The following is a 20,056-nucleotide window of genomic DNA, read 5'->3' as shown; positions in this document are numbered from 1 at the left end:
ATTAAAGCTTATAAAAACTAAACATGAGCTGTCCAGTATTTTGATAGCTTATATCCAGATTTAAACTGTAAAGCAAGAATAATTCATTGTAACTATAATTTAAAATCCATTAGATTAAACAAGTGTTTCTTTAAGTTGGTAGTGTTATTGTAGCCTTGAATATCTAAAGATAAAATGAAGGTAAAGTCTGCAGAGGAAGCAGTAATTTCTATTTGACTGTTAGAATTGGCAAGTTTTAGTGAGGCTTCCAGGCATGCAAACCCTTCATTGAGGTTTGAAACAGAAGCCACAGATTTCAACTTTGTGCAGGCTGGAAATAAGTGCTCTGAGGTTAATTTAATTAATGTGGAGCAGAGGAAGGTGATCATGCAATTGGCCTCCAAGGGACAGGTAGAGAGGCATAAGCATTATTAGCTATGAAAACTTCAGAAGTTAGCTGTAGGCAGTTTCAAAAGGGGATGTACAGGGAAATGACAGATCAGAGAGACCAGATGACTACAAGGGATTTCCACAATATACCTTTGGAACTGAGCTGCAGCAAAATATTGCAGCTTATGGAGGCAATATTGGTAAGAAGTGTTGCATAGTCCTGAATATGCTGAGCTTTTCCTTGAGTTTCATCACTTATATTGGTTTTCTTTATTCTGAAGAGTGAAGCTAAATAACCACTGTGCAACCATATTTGAGTGTTAAAACACAATTCTGAACAGTTAGCCTATTCACAGGGAGCAAGAAATGCTTTCCTAAGAAAGAAAGAAGAGCAAAGGAGGCACATGCGTTTAGACAGTGGGATCTGGGTTTTGGATAAATGCTTTGCCAGTGAGTCACCTAACAGAAACTGATGGGTTAGTCTTGGTATCTTGCATCACAGTTTCCGCTGGACTTGTGATATTAAGCCACACAGAGATACAGTCTTCACCGATTAAAAATATCACTAGCAAATCAAGTGAGGCAGAAGACTAGGCAGAATGCTTCCTACTCTGTTACCTTCTTTACTTAATACTTAGTTTGTAATCACACTTAATAACTAGATATTTTTTATGTAGCCACTGTTACATTTTGAAATATTTACTATATACTAATGCAGACTACATTTAAATGATTGATTATTCAGCCATAAACATTTTAAAGGTAGCTTTCGATGTTTAAGAAATTAAGAAGTTCATACTAAGTCATGGATCCTCAATGCTCTAAACCTGGGAGGACCTTTCACATTGAGTAGTATTGTAAAGTATGATAAAAGTGGAAACGAAGAAGGGTGTTAATAGCATAGAAGTCAAAACACAGACCAAGCCCTGACAGCATTCTTTCATGTACTCCTTTTACTTTATTGGCTAAAGGAACGGTTTCCTTTTAGCTTAATTTAAACCAGAATTTCTCCCCCCCGGGTGAAAATTCTTTATTGAAGTTTTTGAGTAACTGCTGATGGGGGAGTCTGACAGGAATAAAATGAATGGCAGCACACCATTTGTAACCCCTGACTTGTTTGCTTTTTAATGTAGACTGTAATAAATGAGAACATAGATTCATTTCTCCTGGTAACCACTTGTAGTTCCAGAGAGACTAAATCACTCCCTGAATCCAGAATCGGAAGGTGAAAACCTCTTTGATATTTCAAAATTGAAACACATTTATCAGTTATTTGGAAAATACAAAGGAAATGGGCATTTGAAGGATCTTCTACAAATTTTGGGTTGGGTTTTCAAGGTTTCCCTTTTTTTTTATACTACATAAAGCAAAATAGCAAAATAACTCTTTATTTAAATAGCGTAACTCCTGGCTTACAGTGGTACAAGAAAATAAACAAACAGAAAAAACCCCTAAAAAAGTAGATGCACCTTTTTTTTTTTTTTTTTTTTTTTTTTGGGCTGGGAAACAGGAAGGGACCTTAAAAGTCAGCTGGAGTTGATGTCCAAAGGTTACATACAGCTATATATGTTTGCAGTGTATATCAGTATGACAGGATTTATGTGGTCTGTCAACCTTCTTATGAATAATGCTTGCTATGAGCAGTGTCACAGTAAATGACATCCGATGGTTTTCAAAATAAATGATAGCAGTACTTTCAGGATTTGCTTGAATTTCTTCAGTGTCACTGGCATTTTTTAGGATCACACATTCCTCTGTCCTTCTGGAGGTCAAATATAGTTTTTTGCAAGTAGATAAAGATTTCCTCTTTCAAATGCAGTGTACATATTTTGCTATTATTCTCATTCAGTCTTTTCTTTTGCCCCCTACCTGCAAAAAGCACATGCAAGTAAAAGCTAGCTGGTAAAAACTGATGTTTTAGAAGCTTCATGTGCATTCATTTAGAATTAGCAATTACTATGTAAGTATTCTCATTGCTATTATATGCACAAATATGTAGAGGCCATAATCCAAATATCACATTAAAGACCTCCCTCATATATAAAAATTAAAAAAACATCATAACAGGAATTTTTAGCATTATTATTCTGGCTATGAAATCTGTAAATCATGTCCATATGCTTAAAAAGCAAGTCATGCTGAACATGGTAATAAAAGGCATTTCAAACTTCAAAGAGACCATTTCTCTGCTCAATAACCTTCCCTCTGAGAAGGTCATTTAGTCATAGGTTAAGAGCTAATGACATCAGTCAAAAAACAGATCTGCTATGAATTTTACATACCTCATTTAAGTCTTCTGAATTGTTATAGTAAATCTCTGTTATTAAATTCTGATGTATCGATATGAAAGATAACATAAAGCATTTCTATTTTAAAGTTTGCTGAATATTTTTAAATGGATGGAAGAATCCAGAATTTCTCAAATAAAAAACCATTATGAGTGTTTTTTAAATCCTCATCAAATTCTAATTTTCTGCTTGTGTTTCCATTTCCACTTAGAGTCTCCTTTTAGCCCTCGTTTTCCATGTAAAGGATTTATGGCTGTGCCACAGTGTTAGTGATATCTGGATCTTCTTGGGGCTGTGGCAATGAATACCATCAAGCAGCACTGGCATTCATAGTGCTGTGCTTAACCTCTTGATCTTTTCCACATAGTATTTCAGTGAAATATTACAAATACGCAGTATATACTCTAGCTTTGGTCATCTTCTAATCATACAGGAGAGTAGGATGAAAAAGAACAGCATGCTGCAATGCAGAGGCTGACACAGGGCCTTAGGAGCAAAAGATCTGCTAGGATGTGAATTTATTGTAAAAGAAAGAAGCTGTAAGATGCCTGTCCTGCAAACACAGGAGTGCACAAGTACAGCTCAAAAAGTAGGTGGGTCAAGTTTTCCCTTCCAAATACCTTTCCCTATCCTTTCTTCAAGGGGAGCCAACAGAACAGGAGGGAAATAATGGCCAGTGCTCATACTAAAGCAATTAGTTTACATGGCTAGTGAAAAATATTTTCATGTTCCTATGCAGATTAAGTATGAATCTAATCAATTCAGATCATTAAGGTGTCTCTGCTTTCCTGCCCAGGACAGTGCTGCGCCTTAGGTGAAGTTAGAGGGGATGCATCCGTCATGCTGAGTTTCAGGGGAAGGCTATGAGGCTGCAGCGCTGTCCTGGTGTGTGTGGCATCCTTGAGTACAGGATGCCAGCATGAGCAAGAGTTTACCCTTCCCCTACCAGCCCTGGCACAGTGTGGGTGATCACCTCCACCTCATTTTGTGACCTGGTGGGCTGGAGGTAGCTGGGTGACAGATTAATAGGTTAACAGAGAGAGAAGTAGTTGTGTGAGGTCCTATACTGCACCAGGAGGGAAAGAGCTGAGGGTGAGGTTGTGTGTGCATATTCACGCATGTGCATACACACATGCACCCCAAGACTGTTACTCTACAGAGGTCTGAGTGCGCATTTCAGCTTTGTGTACTGGAGTTGACAATCTTATTTAAAGCATGAAAAAGTACATTCATAAGGCTTCTGGAAATCACGGCTAACAATCTCTAAGGATCAATGAAGTTATAAACTAGATAAATATGTAAGTGTGCTGGCTGCTTAGGTCACTCTTGTTAGTGAATGCCACCACAAGCACTTTCCTTTTCTACCTTTGCAATAAGCCTAAGAACTGTTCTGAATCCACAGGCTTTCTGGCACACTGCTTCTGCAAAATGGAAATCCCTCACTGGTAAAAGAACCTGTAGGGGATTAAATGTGGAAATAACACTGAATTTTATGTTGACCTTCAGGTGTGTTTTTGAAGATCACTCATTCTCTTTTGTTTGAGCATGTTTCTATCAAAAATATTTACACAAACATTTAACAAAGTGATCTGCAAGAGTTAAGCACAAGATTTTGCTATGCATAGCAAGATCTCACTCTTTTCCATTGGAATCTTCAGTCCCAAGTTAGACCTCCAGGCACAGGTCTGTTTTTCACTGGTCTAGGCATGAAAACCTCAGAGCAGGGTTCGCAGTGGTGGACAGTGATGGTACCTTTCTAGCCTGAGTATCCTACGGGCTATACTCTTCTGGCTGTAAGGTGACTCATTCAAATCCCTCCCTGTCTCAGTGAGGAAGGTTTTTGAACATGGTTTTCAGCCCTTCAGTAACTGCTTTATCTAAGAGTCTTCTGGACTTAAAGGAGACTTATTTGTCTCTTGGGTTGGCGCCATTCTGTTTTATAAAAGAAGTTAATATTAACTGGTCTGGACAGAAAAGTGAGGAAGCCTCTACAGATCAATGCTGATTAAACTCAGGCATAATTAATGCAGGGTTACAGTTGCTGAACTTCAGTTTAAGAAAAGCTGGGAAATGTAAAAGATTAAACTCTTTCCACAGAATTTGGCTGTGCAAATACATTTGTATAGTTTCATGCAAAGGGGTATTTTTACTCCATATGCCTCTGGTGCCACCAGTTAAGTGTCTGGTTTACCTCTGCAGCTCCCTGGCTTTCTGAGGAATATCCTAGTGGTGTAGCCTATTGTTAATCCAACCATGAAACTGGGGTGCCCCCAGCAGAGCTGGGTGAGAAGTGGTGGTCAGTATGTTCCTTTTATGGACCTTTACATAGCTCAGGGACTTCACCCACCATGTACATGTGTCAGAATTTAGAGCATCTTGGAGGAGTGAGGGAAATGTAAAAGTGTGCTGCTACCAAGCTGGTTCACCTGGGTTTGTACTGAGGTCACATTCCCCTTCTTGTCCACACAGAGTGCATGCTAGCTGCATGTGGCTTTTCCTCTGGAGGAAAAACCTCAGCGGGCGAGCCCAGTGAGGACCAGGAGGTAACCTTGCTGCAGGGGCTCCACCCAGCATGCTCACAGGTCACGCTGTGTTGCTTGGCCAGAGGAACCCAGGCCAGTTCCCAGCACAGATAACAAAACCAGCCTGCTGGTGTGTTTACACAGACCTAGATCACAAATGGCTTAGGAAGTGCTCAGAGCACTCATCCAGGGCCAAATCCTAAATGGTTTACTCAAACAAAAGACACATTAAATTGTTTGGTGCTTTGTCCAAAATTCAATCAATCTTACAGGATTTGGTCTGATATTATTTTATATCAATCTATTTTTTCCCTATATAAATATAAAAAAAAAATCTCAGGTGCACATCAAAAAGCCATTTTCTATTCCCTGTGTTGTGTCAAGCTCTCCATCTCTGTAGTGGTTGTTTCATTTGCTCTATTCCCTCCATTCACAATGCAATGTAGAATTGGAGAATTCAGAAAAGTGGAAAAAATTATTCAGTCATCCAAACCATCACTTCCAGTCCAGGATTACTACTGACAATATTTTCTCTGGGCTGGCTCAGTCCTGACTTCAGTGACTCAGAAAATAATGCTGTCCTTGTATTTGATTTGGGTAGAACACTGTTACTCAGGCCTCACACTGGTGAAAGGAATTTCAGTACAAAAGAGAGATTTTCATAGCATGGTAAGCTAAAAGGAAAACCATCTTTTGGTGAAACATGCCTTTCTAAAAAATACTGAAGAGTTAGTACTAGTGTGGCTGTTACCCCCTTAGGGAATAGAAGGGGGTACACATTACAGCAGAAACAAATAAATAAATCACACATGACTGTCAGGCAGACATGGGAAAAATGACTCTTTTTTACTGAAATGATTGGATCAAGTGACCTTGTTTTGACCTGGGTTTGGGCAGAAGCCAGTCCCACTGGGACAATCATAAGAAGGCTGTACTTGAGATGGCCTTGGGGTTTTGCTTGTTTTCTTTTTGTTGGGCAGAGTTTTAAAATAACAGGGGAAGAGCAAAACCACTTGAATAACTGATGCATTTATTTTCTTATATACACTTAAATATGGCACATCTGACAGTAGTTGTACAATAAACTCAAAATGATAATCAAAGCTGGACAGTAGATCAAATAAGTCAGTGCTGAACCTACTAGAAGCCAAATCCTGTACACTGAATTTCTGAAGAAAGTTTCACCCAGGAGCTGCATTAGCTAAGGATTCAGAGGCTAAGATTATCTAGTCTCAATCTCTGAAAGACTGGCTTGTGACCGTGACTCTATTACCAACATACCAGCTTCATCTTCCATAACGTAACATTGAAGCAGCACTTTCCACTCTTTCTTCGACACAGCCAGCAATTCATTGGTTGTTGTTACCTCTTAGGGAACAATTGCCAATGTCCCAGAGGATTCACCTGCAGTTAGTGATTACGCTAATAAATAAATGCAGACTGGATTCATTCTTCTGCTATTAATGTGGAAAATGTTTGTGTTTACTATGGTTTGAAAGTCAGTGACAGCTACTTTGCAAAGCAGTGGATTTTCAGAGAATAGGAGGAGCTCAGTCAAGGAGTTTCTCTGCTTTGGGACCCATGAGAACCTCTCTTCTCCTTTGGACAACGACAATGCCTGGAACACACTGGTTTTGCAGTTGGGCATGTTCTGGGTTGGGATGGACATTTGTCCTCACAGCTGTGTGATAAAAGAGAAAAAAGCAAAAAGAGAGAACATTGTAATATGAAAATCCTTCACTGTCACATTCCTCAACTTTTTAATCTTTGAACACTGCAGTGCTTTCTAGACAACATTTGGGAAAGTGTCAACACCCTACAACACAGGGAGTTGAGACTTTGCTGCCTAACAGTTTTTGTCTACAGCAATATGTCTTGCTGTTGTCCATTTGTCCACAGTCATGACCTAAGTAATTCTTTCATTTCTTGAGAGCAGTGAAGTCCAGAGTGTCAACACTGGATAGTGCTGCCCTCAAATTCTGTGAAGGACCTTAACTCACCTGATGCTTCAGTTTTGGTTCTCTATGAATAGTGGGCATAAAAGTCTGGCACAAAAGTCCTGTGTCCAGATTACAGTAATTTCTAGAAGTCAAACTCATGTAAACAAATTATTCCACCGATCCCCTCCCACCTGTCTTAAACACAGAAGTGACCAAGTCTCTTCTGCTAACTTTCAGCTCTGCTGATTGTTTTAGCTATTTTTATGCTTGTCGCCAACTATTTTATGCTTGTCCTTATTTTCAAAACTGAACCTAAAGATGCAAATGTTACTTCTTCCACTGCTTCTTCTCCATGAATGAACCTCTGAAGTTTATGAGAATGGACCCTGTGGGTGACCATTCAGTGAACTGTAGCTCTACTAAGGTACTCAGAGAAACTGCATGCTGGCTATCCTTACACAAACTTTCAGACCAAGCTGCTGCATGCACCGGGGTCTCTACATGGGACCAAGGCTTTCTGAGAAATTTAAAAAATAAACTAATGCATCCTGGCTTGTATCAGAACTAGCATGGCCAGCAGGACTAGGGAAGTGATCTTCTCTCTGTACTCAGCACTGTGGGGCTGCATGTTGAATACTGTATTCACTTCTGGGCCGCTTACTACAAGAAAGACATTGAGGTGCTGGAGCATGTCCAGAGAAGCTGGTGGAGGATCTGGAGAACAAGTTTTATGAGGAGCAGCTGAGGGAACTGGGGTTATTTCGTCTGGAGAAGAGAAAGCTCAGGGGGGACCTTATTGCTTTCTACAACTATCTGAAAGGAGGTTGTAGTGAGGTGGGGGTCAGTCTTTTCTCCCAGGTAACAGTCACAGGACAAGAGGAAACAGCCTCAAGCTGCACCAGGGGAGGGTTTAGATTGGGTATCAGGAAAAATGTCTTCACTAAGAGGGTGATCAGGCATTGGAAGAGGCTGCCCAGGGAAGTGGTGGAGTCACCATCCCTGGAAGTGTTCAGAAAATGTGTAGATGGGGCCTTTAGTGACATGGTTTAGTGGTGGCCTTGGCAGTCCTGGGGTAATGGTTGGACTTGATGATCTTAAAGGTCTTTTCCAACCTGGTTGATTCTATGATTCTATGGAAACAGTTTTTTTAAGAGGGCATTTTCTACCGAAGTTCTGACAAAGAAAGCTCAAAACTAGTTACATAAAAGTGTTAGGGAAAGGCATGGAGTATAACATCTCCAGAACAATTTTCCTGCTTCTCAGTAGAATCACAGCTGATTGAGTGGGTTGGTATGTGTACAAAATTGTGTTAGCTCTAGAAAATCACTTGCTCTGAGGACAAAATGAATAAGGAATGTGCTGTATGGTGTGGGTGCCGGCTTTGGGGACCTTTGTCCCTAGATGTCCATGTGACTGCATTCAGCTGTCGTAGAGAACACAGGATGTGTTCTACCTACCAACAAATGCAAGTCTCGATATCTCACTGTAAATCCCCTGTGTCACACAGTAATTTCAGTTGTAGCACAGTTTTAACCATCATTCCCTTAAGATTAGGGGAAAAAATAATAAATATTGGTAGTTGAATAGCATCCTTGTCCAGATTTCTTTAAAACATATTAAATAAACTTGAGGATCCTTCTATGAGGTAAATACTGTAAATATCATCTCTGTTATTATTATCTCCCTAACTGCAGGAAGGTATTTTATCCTGGGCGGAGCTCCTAGCTAGTTCAGCACTTGCACCTCCAGCATCTGTGCAAGATAATTCAGATCTTGGAGTGTAGACGCTGAATACCAAGGAACACTTACCTGCAGGTTTCAGCATGAAATATCTTGTGTTTTAGAGCACAGCTCTCCTGGCTCTCCCTACACAAATAGCAGCTGCAGTTCTCTTTACTTTGAAAGAAATCTGTGGGACACTTCTGTCTACAGATGCATTCACAATTTTCTTCATCAAATTCCATATGTTGTCCACACATAGCCAGCTCAGCAAGAGGAGGGAGTCCTGCAATAGCACATACCTCTTTTAGTGGTAAGCTTTACCTGTTTAAATCCTGCTTTTGAAGAGACTACCTCTTTCTTTGTAATCACTAGGACCCACAGTTGTACTCTCTGACACACGTTCAGAATTCAGAAGTTCTGAACAGTCTTCAGAATTTCTGTTGTAGCTTACTGTTGTAAGTTGTACTGTTACTGTAACAGTACTGTTGTACTGTTGTAGCAAAAAAGGGCTCAAGAGGATTGGGCTGATTATTTCACTTACTTACTCTAATACTGCTATTTATTGTGGGTTGAATCCTGCAAAAAAAACTTGGGGACTGTATATTAAAATAGCCTAGTGTTAGGTTTTGGAATGCACAAATCTTTACTGGACAGCAGGTTTTAAAAAGAAAATCTCAAAAGGGCTTTAGTCTATGCCCATGACAATAATGTACATCCATGCAAACTGTCACACTCACCACTCAATGTGCTTCACTATCCATATACTGGGGAAATTTTGCAAAAGTAATGCTATATCTAGTAAGGTGCAAGCTGATCTAGCACTTCAGTAAGGAGCATATACACACTTCTTAGTTGAATATGGAAGAAAATATGTTGGTTCAGAAACAAAACCCCAGCCAAGTGACCACACTGTCTAATACCTCATCTATCTTCCCTCAAAATACACATCTGGAGTACAATATGAATCTAATCCTAGCAAAAAAGGAACACATTTTGTGAAAGATTTATTAGAATGCTAGCAGCACATCTCCAGTTAGAGGTCGTGGCATATAATGTGTCATTGGGAAGGTAATTTCCTGTAGTTTTACAATTAGCTTTTAGATTTAACCTATGGAATGTGGAATGTAACCTGCATCTGTGACCTCTGCAGCCTGAGCTCCGATCTCAGTGGCCAGAAGAGGCTTGCACATTACTTGAAAGAAAACTTCATTATTATTTACTTAATGCTGGAAAACCAATATCCAGACAGAATAAAACCCAGCTTCTATTGGAAGGGAGGAAGGAATCTGCCCAAAATTCTTGGAAGACAAACGCCTTCCTTGGGGTGATAAAGTTTGGCATGTGCAAAGTGGTATAGAGTGTTTTGGTCTCACTTTGTTTCAACATCAAAGACAGATTTTAAATTATTTTGTCCCAGTCACTGCCAAACACAATGTACTTTAGAGAATGATATTTAATCTGAGGAAATATTGAGTCTATGTCAACAAAAGCTATAATTCAACAAGCCACAAATTTTAAAGCTCCAAGCTGACCTTACAAAAGGCTAAGAGTTAAGAGGACTTGGGCTATTCACAGTCCTTTGGACTTACTTTGAAATATAGAGTTCTAATCCTTTCTTGAGTGAAAAGTCTAACTTGAGCTTAACTACCTAACCTGATGTTCAGATGATCTAATCCAGAGTGAGAACAGATCCTCCAGAAATCACTATGAAACTGATCTCTTGCTTATTAAAATTAGAAGATTGTAATCAACAGACCTGTTCATGAAGTTATTTAGTTTTATTTTAGTTTGCTAGTCCAGGAATTGTTTTCCAGATTGCATTTACTTTTGCCTTGGATGGTTTATTCTTTTGCTTGCGGCATGTAGGTTAAACAACAAAGGCAAGGCTTCCTTCTGTTTCTGTCTGCTCTAGTGCTATGGTCATTTTATTTTGACCAGTACAATTTCCTGAGAAAAACATTTTTTTAAAAACCTTTTACAGGGCTTGGAGAAATTTTAACTTCTCTAAATGTTTACTGCTGGTATCTTTAGACTTACACAGTTACTCCCCAGAGTGTTTCCTACAAACTTCTTTGACAGATTACAGTTTTCCAGGAAAAGCAGAGGGAGAAGGGAAGTAGTGTATACTTCTATGAATCTTCTCCTCTTACATTTCCTTCTGCAGACCTGAAGGGTTATGCATGCATACTCCTGAGTGTGTATGGCATATTAGCTTTAAAGCTTCCTACATAACTTAATATTATTATAAAAACTAGTCAAATACTTTGAAAGGTCGTATAATCTTTTGCACTGACTACAGCTAACAAGCAGGAATGATTTTGCCTATCTTACTCCTGGTTAAGTGTGTTCTTAAGAATTTCTCACAATAAAAATTTAGCACCTTCCCCATGCAATGTATTCCAGGGCAATTCTTTTCTACAGTTCAAAAGTTTTCCCTTATTCACACCATACAATTTAAGACCCGTGTAAAATAAAAATTTATCCAGGGTGTCTACTTCACTAACTCTTTTTAATACTTTCCTATTTCCTATTCAGGTTGCTAATACGGAGAGAACAAAAGATCCAAGCAAAAAACATGAGAGGGGGATAAGCAAATACAAGTGTTTATTTTCAGATGAGATTCTGCACTGTAAGCCAAGTCTGTCTAGGGATGTGGAATCAAAACTTTACTCTCTCAATTAAAAAATAGGACAAAAACATAATGAAACACAAACAGCCTGAAGATCGTAAGCAGAAGTGTCCATCTGTAATTTCATCTTTACCTTCTCGTCTGTTGGGGTGCTGTACATCTACAACACATTCACATTTGTCACTATCCCAGATCCATCCATTATGACAAAGTTTGTTGGTAAAGGGACATCTAGAAGAAAAGGAAAAAAAAACCAAAAACCAAACAAGCCCATAGGAATTAAAAAAAAAAAAAAAAAAAAAAAAAGGAAAAGGAGCATCAGTGTAGTCATTTGGCAAAATGAGCCTGCTGGTACGCTGGGTCTGTCACTTGTACTGCATGAAACTATGGCATCTGTGTGTGTTACTGCTGCAAAAAGAATACCTTGGGACTGGGTGGTTTCGCTGACAGGGCTGAGCTGTCTGGCTTCCAGCAACTAGAAAGAGCAGGTACAGCGTGAATTTCAGATGACATCCCTAGGAAACAACTACAATTTTGCAGCTCCCTTTTTCCAAAAAAGAGCTCTACCCCACCCAGGGTAGTCTTTGTCTTACAGTATTTCTGCCATGTAACTGTATTCAGTTTTGCCAAGCTGCCAGAAAGTGCAGCTCCAGTTTATAATTTGTCCGTGCTTAAGGATGTACAGTGGACTCTTTCCAGTGTTAGAGGGGCCAGTTTGACTTTTAGGCACTTTGCTCTGGGAGAGGAACTCACAAACTGGAAGAAGGCTGCGGTTTATCTGTATTCGTGCAGGAAGAGGACTCTGAGGGGCCAGCAGCCTGATTGAAGACTCAAGTGGCTTTGCTGGAATGCCACTTCTTCCTTAGCCCAGATGTCTACCTGAAGGGCAGTTGTGGTGTCAAGCCTACACGCAGGGCTAGACAGACATTTGGCTTTCAGTGAGTCACTCAAACTATCTGTGTTTCTAGAGTCTTTGTTAAATTAACGTAGCCTGTTCTCACCAGGAGTACAGGTATTTTATATCATATTTTGGATTAGATGTGAAATGATTTTTCTCCATCCAATGAGCCTGAAAGATGCAAACCAGGACTGGACCAGAAAGTGAAAAGACATGATTCAACATGATTCTTACCTAACGTGCCATGAGATTTGGCAGAGGGCTTTAGTTTGAGCATAGCACTCAAGCCCACTTGTGCCCTGCCTAAAGAATGCACAGAGATGCTCAGGTCAGGTTGAAAAAGTATTTGCACACATACCCAAATAGCCTCAGTGGAGCATAGTGATAATATGTGCACTTTGAGCACCTGCTCAAGCACCTAAATGTCTTAATGGCTCCAGATGCTGCTGAACTAGCCTGTTATTTGTTGAATTCTGGTGTCCACTCACTTCTAATTCACAAGGTTTAGTTGAAGCTTTCTAACCCAGAGTGACAAACAAGTTATTTAGAAATTCTATTGGGATAACATGAAGTGAATGGACCATTATAATGACCAAATCAGAACAAAGTAATTTTCATACTTTGGACTGAACAGGATGTGTAGAAATTGTAAATGAGGGAACTTACCCATCTTCTTCTGGGTACTGGACAGATCTTCGTATGATAGCATACTGATGGTGCTGGGTATTTGATAGACACTTACAGCCTGTGTGATTGGCAATTTTGATTGGTACGGGCTCAGGAACACTTGTCAAGGGAACCGAGATCTCAAAGAGCTGGGTGGGTGAAATAACATTTATTTTTCAGTTTCCATTATACAGTTAATATTTGGAGTTTTAATTCAAAACCTTTTATTCTTTGCCACCACTTTTCCCACCCTTGCTCTTTTTCTAGAGGTAGTTACCATAAGCAGGTGGGCACTGAGGGTTTTGAAGAGTAAGCAATGCCCACCAAGAAAGGAACTTGCCAAAGTGGTGGTCCCAGTGCTGTATTACCAGCTATTAAATACCCCAGAGCATTCAAAATTATTTGCAAACACACTCAAAGCTCTTCTGAATGCTCAGGCCAAATGGAAAATACAGGTGTTGAAAACATTGTTCTCAGTTATATCATCAGTTGAATTTCAGTCACTTATGGAGACACCTGTTTAACTGTCCTAGGGTGTAATCACAACAGGCATCTTTAGTGGCCTAATTTCACCTCTACAGCCTCTGCAGAGAGGGAAGAAATAGGAGTAAATAGAGTTCATTTCACTTCAGCTGGGTTCCTGCAGGGAATTGCCCTGGAAACATCTCTCTGTTGACTATAGCAGGAGCCTAAGGAACTAAGCAGCCTAACTTCAGTGCATGCAGATTGCTTAGGCTTATCTCTGCGTAGCCTTGTGGAAGCCCTAGTTCCTTGGGCAGCTACGTGTCAGAACTGTTGAAGTGACCCACACCCCACTTGCCCCCCCAAGACAGCTTTCTTCCCATGGAAATGAAGGCATATGTAGGGTACGTTTTTGCGTGCCAGCATGTCTTGGCTTAACGCTGCAGCCACATGTAGGAACTGAAAAGTTTTTCTAAGACAGACTGCTGAGACATTTGAATTTAGGTGTCACAGTGTCTAACTTCAGGTGGCATATATATCCTTCAGAGGATATTTTATAACAAGGGAAAAAAGATGCTGTCACTAATATGGGAGTACTTCCATTTGTTTTAGAGGAATAAATCTGGACTGATGGTGGTGTATCCAGGAGTGGAACTTAGCTCAGGACTTTTGAGGGAATGGTTATTTTGAAGAATGCTAAAGGAATGTTACATTCTGCAAAACTGCAGTTTTTCAACAAACTTATAAACTGCTGCTTCAAAACCACATAAATAAATAAATACATTTTAGCCTGACCTAGCTCCCTGAGCTGATCAGATGTCTTTTGTGTGCAGCTGCCAACTTGTAATAGCTTTCTCCTTCTGGTGTGGAATGAAAGCAATTAATGAACATTGACGCAAGAAGGACAGGCCCTGATTTATTTTACTCGAGCTATATTCCACTGCAACCAGACACAGTGGAATTAGATTCCAACAAACCTGAAACAAATACAGAAGTGAATTTGACCTTCTCCCCATGAGGACTTCAATTTTCTTTTTAAATCAACTGCCCTCCATCTTTGTTCTGATTGAAAGAAAAGCCTTTTTCATAAGTTAAATTTAATATCTCACTCCAAGGCAAAAGGTGTTATCAACTATAAATAAGGATACACAAAGTGAAGATTAATCAAGGAGGACCAGTCTCCTCTGCTCGTTCTGTAGATGCGAACACAGATGGTTTCATCTGCAGTGCTGATTGAAATCGCTAAACTTGGAGCTCTGCTCAATCACCTACTGGAGCAAGATATCTCTGTACGTAGGCGCTAGAGGGAGTCTACAGAAAGAAGCTTTCTGGCTACTGTCTTTATGATCACTTTCTGGCATTGGTCATTAAAACTCAGATATTTGTTGCCTGTTGTACCTAAGGATTAGTTGACTACTGTTTTAAGCCTTTCATTTCCAAAGTGACTTGTGATTTGGGACATTCAGATGATGAGGCATTCAAATTGAGAGCATCTGGTCTCTCCTGCTGAAAATGTCTCTTTTTTATGCTGGCAAAACTGCACATCCAAAATTATTATCCAGCCTTTTTGGCACTGATGGTAATTTTGAAAATGCAACACTTAGATTCCTGTCTCACACAGCAAAATTTTCCAGAGTCTTTCTTAATCCTTTGGTGCAGAGGATTCCCATGAGCCAATTCTCTCCAGAGGTCCCAGGTCCAAGTGACAATACGCTAAAGAAGGATTAAACTTCTTAACATCATGTGAGCCTGCAGTCACTTTCTCAGGGCCTGATTTTCCATCTCTACACATATATATCCATTTTTAATATTGCAACATGAATGTAAAATGTCATTGCACATGCCTGCATTCACTCCGCATGGATAAAAAATTAATTCTTCTGTTTGTTATGATAGTGCAGACAGATCTTTCATAACAGGATCTCTGAAACCAAACATCCTTCTTCCCCTCCCTTCTTGGATAGCCAGGGTAAAAAGAAAACAGATGAATAGCCTCATTTACCGTTTTCGACACGTAAGTTGTACTTGTATTCATGCAGCTCAGACTCTCCTCATTGCAGCAGCCCCCGCATCTGAACACATTCACACAGGGAGGCTTGAAAAATTTGTTGGTCGTTGTACCCAGCTCTTTGGCAACTTCCACACAGGTTTCCCTTGGTACACATTGAGTCTTTTGCCATTCCTCATCTATGACTGGAGAAAACACCATTTTTATGAGCAATCATAGCAAAGTTAAACCTCTGATTAGTGAGGCAGAAGCATTACATAAATAAAAATTAAGTGCTGGCAGGCCATTTGCACTTACTTGGATCGATTTGCACTTACTTGGATCAATCTAAGGACCAGAGAGAGTCTGAGTGCAAAATTATCCCAGTAACTTACACCAGCTGCACTGGCAGAGAGGTCGTCGTATTTGTCCGCCTTTAGCATTCAACGTGGATGACCAAAATCTCCATTAATTCCCGTGGTTTATGTAGACCTGCATTGATTTCCCCTGGCTGAGAGTCAGCTCCATGGTGACTGACAAAGCTGGCCCCCACCCTGTTCTCCTTTTCTCCAGGGACCTCTTTATTGTCATTTTATCCTCTCTTTGCGTGTACCCCACCACAGACTCAGTAGAGCCTGGGCCTGACTGCAAAAGCACATTAATGATTAACAGATTCTGGTCAGAGAGTATTAATACTCCTACTGGATGTCAGCCAGCGAACACTGTTTCCAAAATGTCTAATGAAATCCAAGACAAACACTCTCACACCTCAGGACCGTCAGGGGGTTGAAGTCTGAGTAACGGGAATATGAATTCAGGCATGATTTATCTATTCAAAACACCGTGGCATCTTTCAAATACCGAGTTGTTGTAGACTAGTAATTTATTTTAGATTGATCTGTCAAATTCTGACTGTGAGAAGGAATAATGCATTAACTGACTGAACCAGAGGGAGAAAACAGTGACATTTGCATAATATTATCTTGAGTCTTGTTAAGAGGTGGCCCTGCTTTTTTTGGCTTTTGCTTATCTGTTATGGAATTACTCGAAAGTCACCAGTGCTTACGCTTTAGTCCCTCTTAAAATCATGAAAAACGTTTCTCCTGTCTGCCCCCCTCCATCAGGCTGCTGAAAGATCAAAAGCAACTTCTATACTATCAAGAAAATTGCTCTCCCAGTGCAGCCCACCTCCCTACTATTGTGCAAGCAGTGCATATGTTTACAGGGAAGTTCTGGAAAAGAAAATGTAAAAAAATCTGGAATACTTTTAATCTACATGCTATACCTTTTATTCATGTAAGCATTTATTTCTATCTTTCCTACCTGACTTTCCTTTTATTATTTTTAACTTTTCCTTCAATCAACTGTGCATATTCAAATCAGTTTGTTTATTCCTGCAAAGTCCTTCCTGAGAGTTGATTCACTCCACTTTCCAATCATGCAAAAAATACAAGAAATAAGAGCTTGGGATCTGAATTCTGATTTTACAGCATGAATTAAGAGAAGAATCACTAAAATCAGTAGAATTTTATGTTTTAGGTAATATTAGTCTATCAGAACAGCAATTTAATACTAAGCCTTAAAATAGAAAATAAACTGTTTGCCAGACTCATTAAGGTATGTGCATGTAGTCACTTCAGATATCACTTTAATGAGTATAAGCAGTGATGACCTTTCCAACTGCACACATCCTCAGTTTATTAACCACTTCTTTAGCAGAAAGGCTGTTATAGGAAGTGGCGGTCAAAGAAGTGGGTGTCACATTTTGTTCACCCTGATATTTTCTGTGAGCAAGCACAGGGCAGCTGCTGAGATACTTGGCTCTGATAGAGAGTCCAGCTTGAGAGCACTGCAGTCCTAGGTGAGCTGAGCTGCTTGGAGAGGCTGTGGTTAGACAGGGTGACATGAGATTGCAGTGAATTTATATTTAAAGCTCTAGAAAGGAGGAACAGAAACTCCTGAATTTGCCCTGCTGGAGTTTGGGGTGCTGTGGAAGATGATGGTCTAGCAGTGAAGCAATGAGCAGCCTTGACCCAGCCCTCTTGTCAAAACACTTTGCTAGAACAAAACAGATGCCCATGGCGAAAAGGTCAATGCTTAATGACTGGAAAGGGTGGGGGGAAAAAAATACATGTTTATAGGCTTGTTTTTTAAAAGGAGCTTTAGTACCCTGAACATATTAAGATATTAGAACAAAAGTAATTTCTGTTCTGGAGTAATTCCACTTTGGATGGCAGAATGGAGAAGATAACCCTTTGGGCTTTTTTTAACCTAAATTTCAGTGGCTTGACTTTGAGAAAGCTGACATCGCTGTGTCTAGAGTTAGACTTCTAAAGGGAAAGCAGGAAGTGACCTAATGGCTGTTCCAAGCAGAAAATTACATCTATATGACAATAGTCATCTGACTTTATTACCTGAACAGTTAAATTATTCTGCCACTGAAAAAAAACCCCATTGCAATATGCAGTTCCTCAGTAGCATTTGACAACATCCTCTGTTGTCTTGTTGTTTTGACAATAGGAATACCTTGATTTTTCAGACATGCTGGTGCTCACTAAACGAGCACTGGTGGGTAGAGAATTATAGCACTTGGCACTGGATAATGCTTCTAATAACTCAATAAGTTGTTAATGTTGCTGTGTAGACTTGTACAGGTATGCAAACAAAATGTTTCTCAGTAATTAAAGCCCTTTTTATTGTTATTCCAGTGTGTATTTGATTTAGTTTTTTCTCTACAAAATTTCTATGAGAAGCTGGGTTGCCCAGGGAGGTTGTGGATGCTCCATCCCTGGTGGTGTTCAAGGCCAGGTTGGACAGAGCCTTGAGCCACGTGGTTTAGGGCAAGGTGTCCCTGCCCATGGCAGGGGGGTTGGAACTAGATGATCTTCAGGTCCTTTCCAACCCTTACGATTCTATGATTCTATGATTCTAAAACCCTTTTCAGACTGGCACTCATAGCTGCATTTCTGTGCTGTGGCTCAGAGAAGCAGATTAAGGCCTTTGCTCGGCCATAATTTAGCTGAGTAATGGTGTGCAAATGTGGCTGTGGTTATTGTGAAAGTGGTATTGGAACAGGATCAGCAATATCTGGTTTCCCCAGAGGAAATTGATATGATCATATCACTTCAGGGTAAAGACTGAACAAAAAAATGACTAGCTTTGTCCATCCTTCATTAGGCTACAGGGTAGATTTGCTGTAGGATATCCGTTTGCTAGACCAAAGTATAGTAACTGAGCCTTTATTTTATGTCTATGAATATATAATGCATCTTGAGTCTCTCATCTAGAAGGAACAATATTCATTTTTGCTGCAGATGAGGTAATAGATTGTGATACCCTGCATTCAGGTGTTGGTTGGTTGTTTCAAGATCTATTTCTTTCTGGACAGACTTCCTCAAATAGATTGATATTAGGGAAATACCTTCTTACTCTGTAATTCTGCTGCTGATGCAGTGCCTTATATCAGAGCACACCTAATAAAAAAATGGATTTCTATGCCTGCAGTAAAGTTTGTGTTTCTGCCTGCAAGCAAATTCTGAGATTTAGGACAATGCTGCTGGCTGGTCCCTCAGTCAGTGATTTCAACCTGTTCTTTGCATGTTGACTTCGCTTCCATTCTGTGGACTGACAAATCCATACATCTTCTCTTTGGAGAGTATACAGAGAAAAATAAGCCTGATTTGGCCACAAAACAGGGAGGCGTACTCAGCCCGCTCCCTAACATTTTTTCATACAAATTTATTTTCCGTGAGTGCCCTGTTGTTTCCAGTATGTTTCCAGTTGTTTCCAGTACCAGGAAACCCCTGGTACTTAACACCGCACAAGAATCAGCAGTCCTGAAGTCAAGACCAGACTCAGCCGCAAACCTGCACCTACCTTTCAGTGTATCGATATCATAGAAAGCAGCAGCAAATCTGGTAGAGCGATGCGATGCAGAGCGGGAGTCTAAATTGGCCAGACTCTTAAGTTTTAGCCTGCATTTCCACAGCTTCCAGTCCTCAGAGTGAGTGATGCGAAGCAGCTCTTCCAGGCTGGATGCTCTCCTGATCTGCTGTTCTGAGCGCTCCAATGCTGACAGAGATGTCCTCTGGAAGGGAAGGGATAAGTCAGAAAGCCAGTACTTTTACAGCCTTCCCCCAGTGCAGCACATGGAGCACCTGCACAAAAAGGCAGCATGCTACTGAGGACAGCCAGAATGCTTAGGAAAACAGCAGCACACAGAGATGTCCCAGGCTTTAATAGTGCCCGTCACCATATTGATCTGCAGGATTTGTGCCCATATAAATTGGGAAGGGGGGATACCCACTTCCTCATCCTTTCCATCACAGCCCTCAGAGCTATTTGACAAATGCAGGCTTGCTGTACCCTGGTCCCCAGGGAACCTGGCAGACACCAGTCGCATTGCTGCTGATGGTCAGCCTGAGCTGGCTGGCCATGCAAGTGTGAATCCCAAATCACCCCTATAGACAACCTGAATGAGTTCACCTGGTGAGCACAACCCACATGCCTTTGCAGTAAGCCACCTTGTATGCCAAAAATCTGGTGCCAGCCATGAGACACCACCATAGGGGAA

The 20,056-nt window shown here is 40.4% G+C and overlaps 1 protein-coding gene across 1 annotated transcript in view; it reads right to left on the bottom strand.

Moving 5' to 3' along the window:
• Nucleotides 1-6,192: 6,192 nt before the first annotated feature.
• The window catches only part of VEGFD (vascular endothelial growth factor D), a 30,649-nt gene continuing 16,785 nt past the window's right edge, over nucleotides 6,193-20,056 (bottom strand). Inside the window, exons 2-7 of the mRNA XM_030477386.1 lie at nucleotides 19,360-19,570; nucleotides 15,499-15,689; nucleotides 13,035-13,183; nucleotides 11,604-11,701; nucleotides 8,929-9,124; nucleotides 6,193-6,860 (exon numbers count right to left, since the gene is read on the bottom strand). Coding sequence (XP_030333246.1) covers nucleotides 6,734-6,860; nucleotides 8,929-9,124; nucleotides 11,604-11,701; nucleotides 13,035-13,183; nucleotides 15,499-15,689; nucleotides 19,360-19,570 — 972 coding nt within the window. The 3' untranslated portion in view covers nucleotides 6,193-6,733. The remainder of the gene's footprint in view (nucleotides 6,861-8,928; nucleotides 9,125-11,603; nucleotides 11,702-13,034; nucleotides 13,184-15,498; nucleotides 15,690-19,359; nucleotides 19,571-20,056) is intronic.

The sequence above is a fragment of the Strigops habroptila genome, chromosome 2, assembly GCF_004027225.2.
Source record: "Strigops habroptila isolate Jane chromosome 2, bStrHab1.2.pri, whole genome shotgun sequence".
Lineage (NCBI taxonomy): Eukaryota > Metazoa > Chordata > Aves > Psittaciformes > Psittacidae > Strigops > Strigops habroptila.
This window is presented reverse-complemented; position numbering and strand designations above follow the sequence as displayed.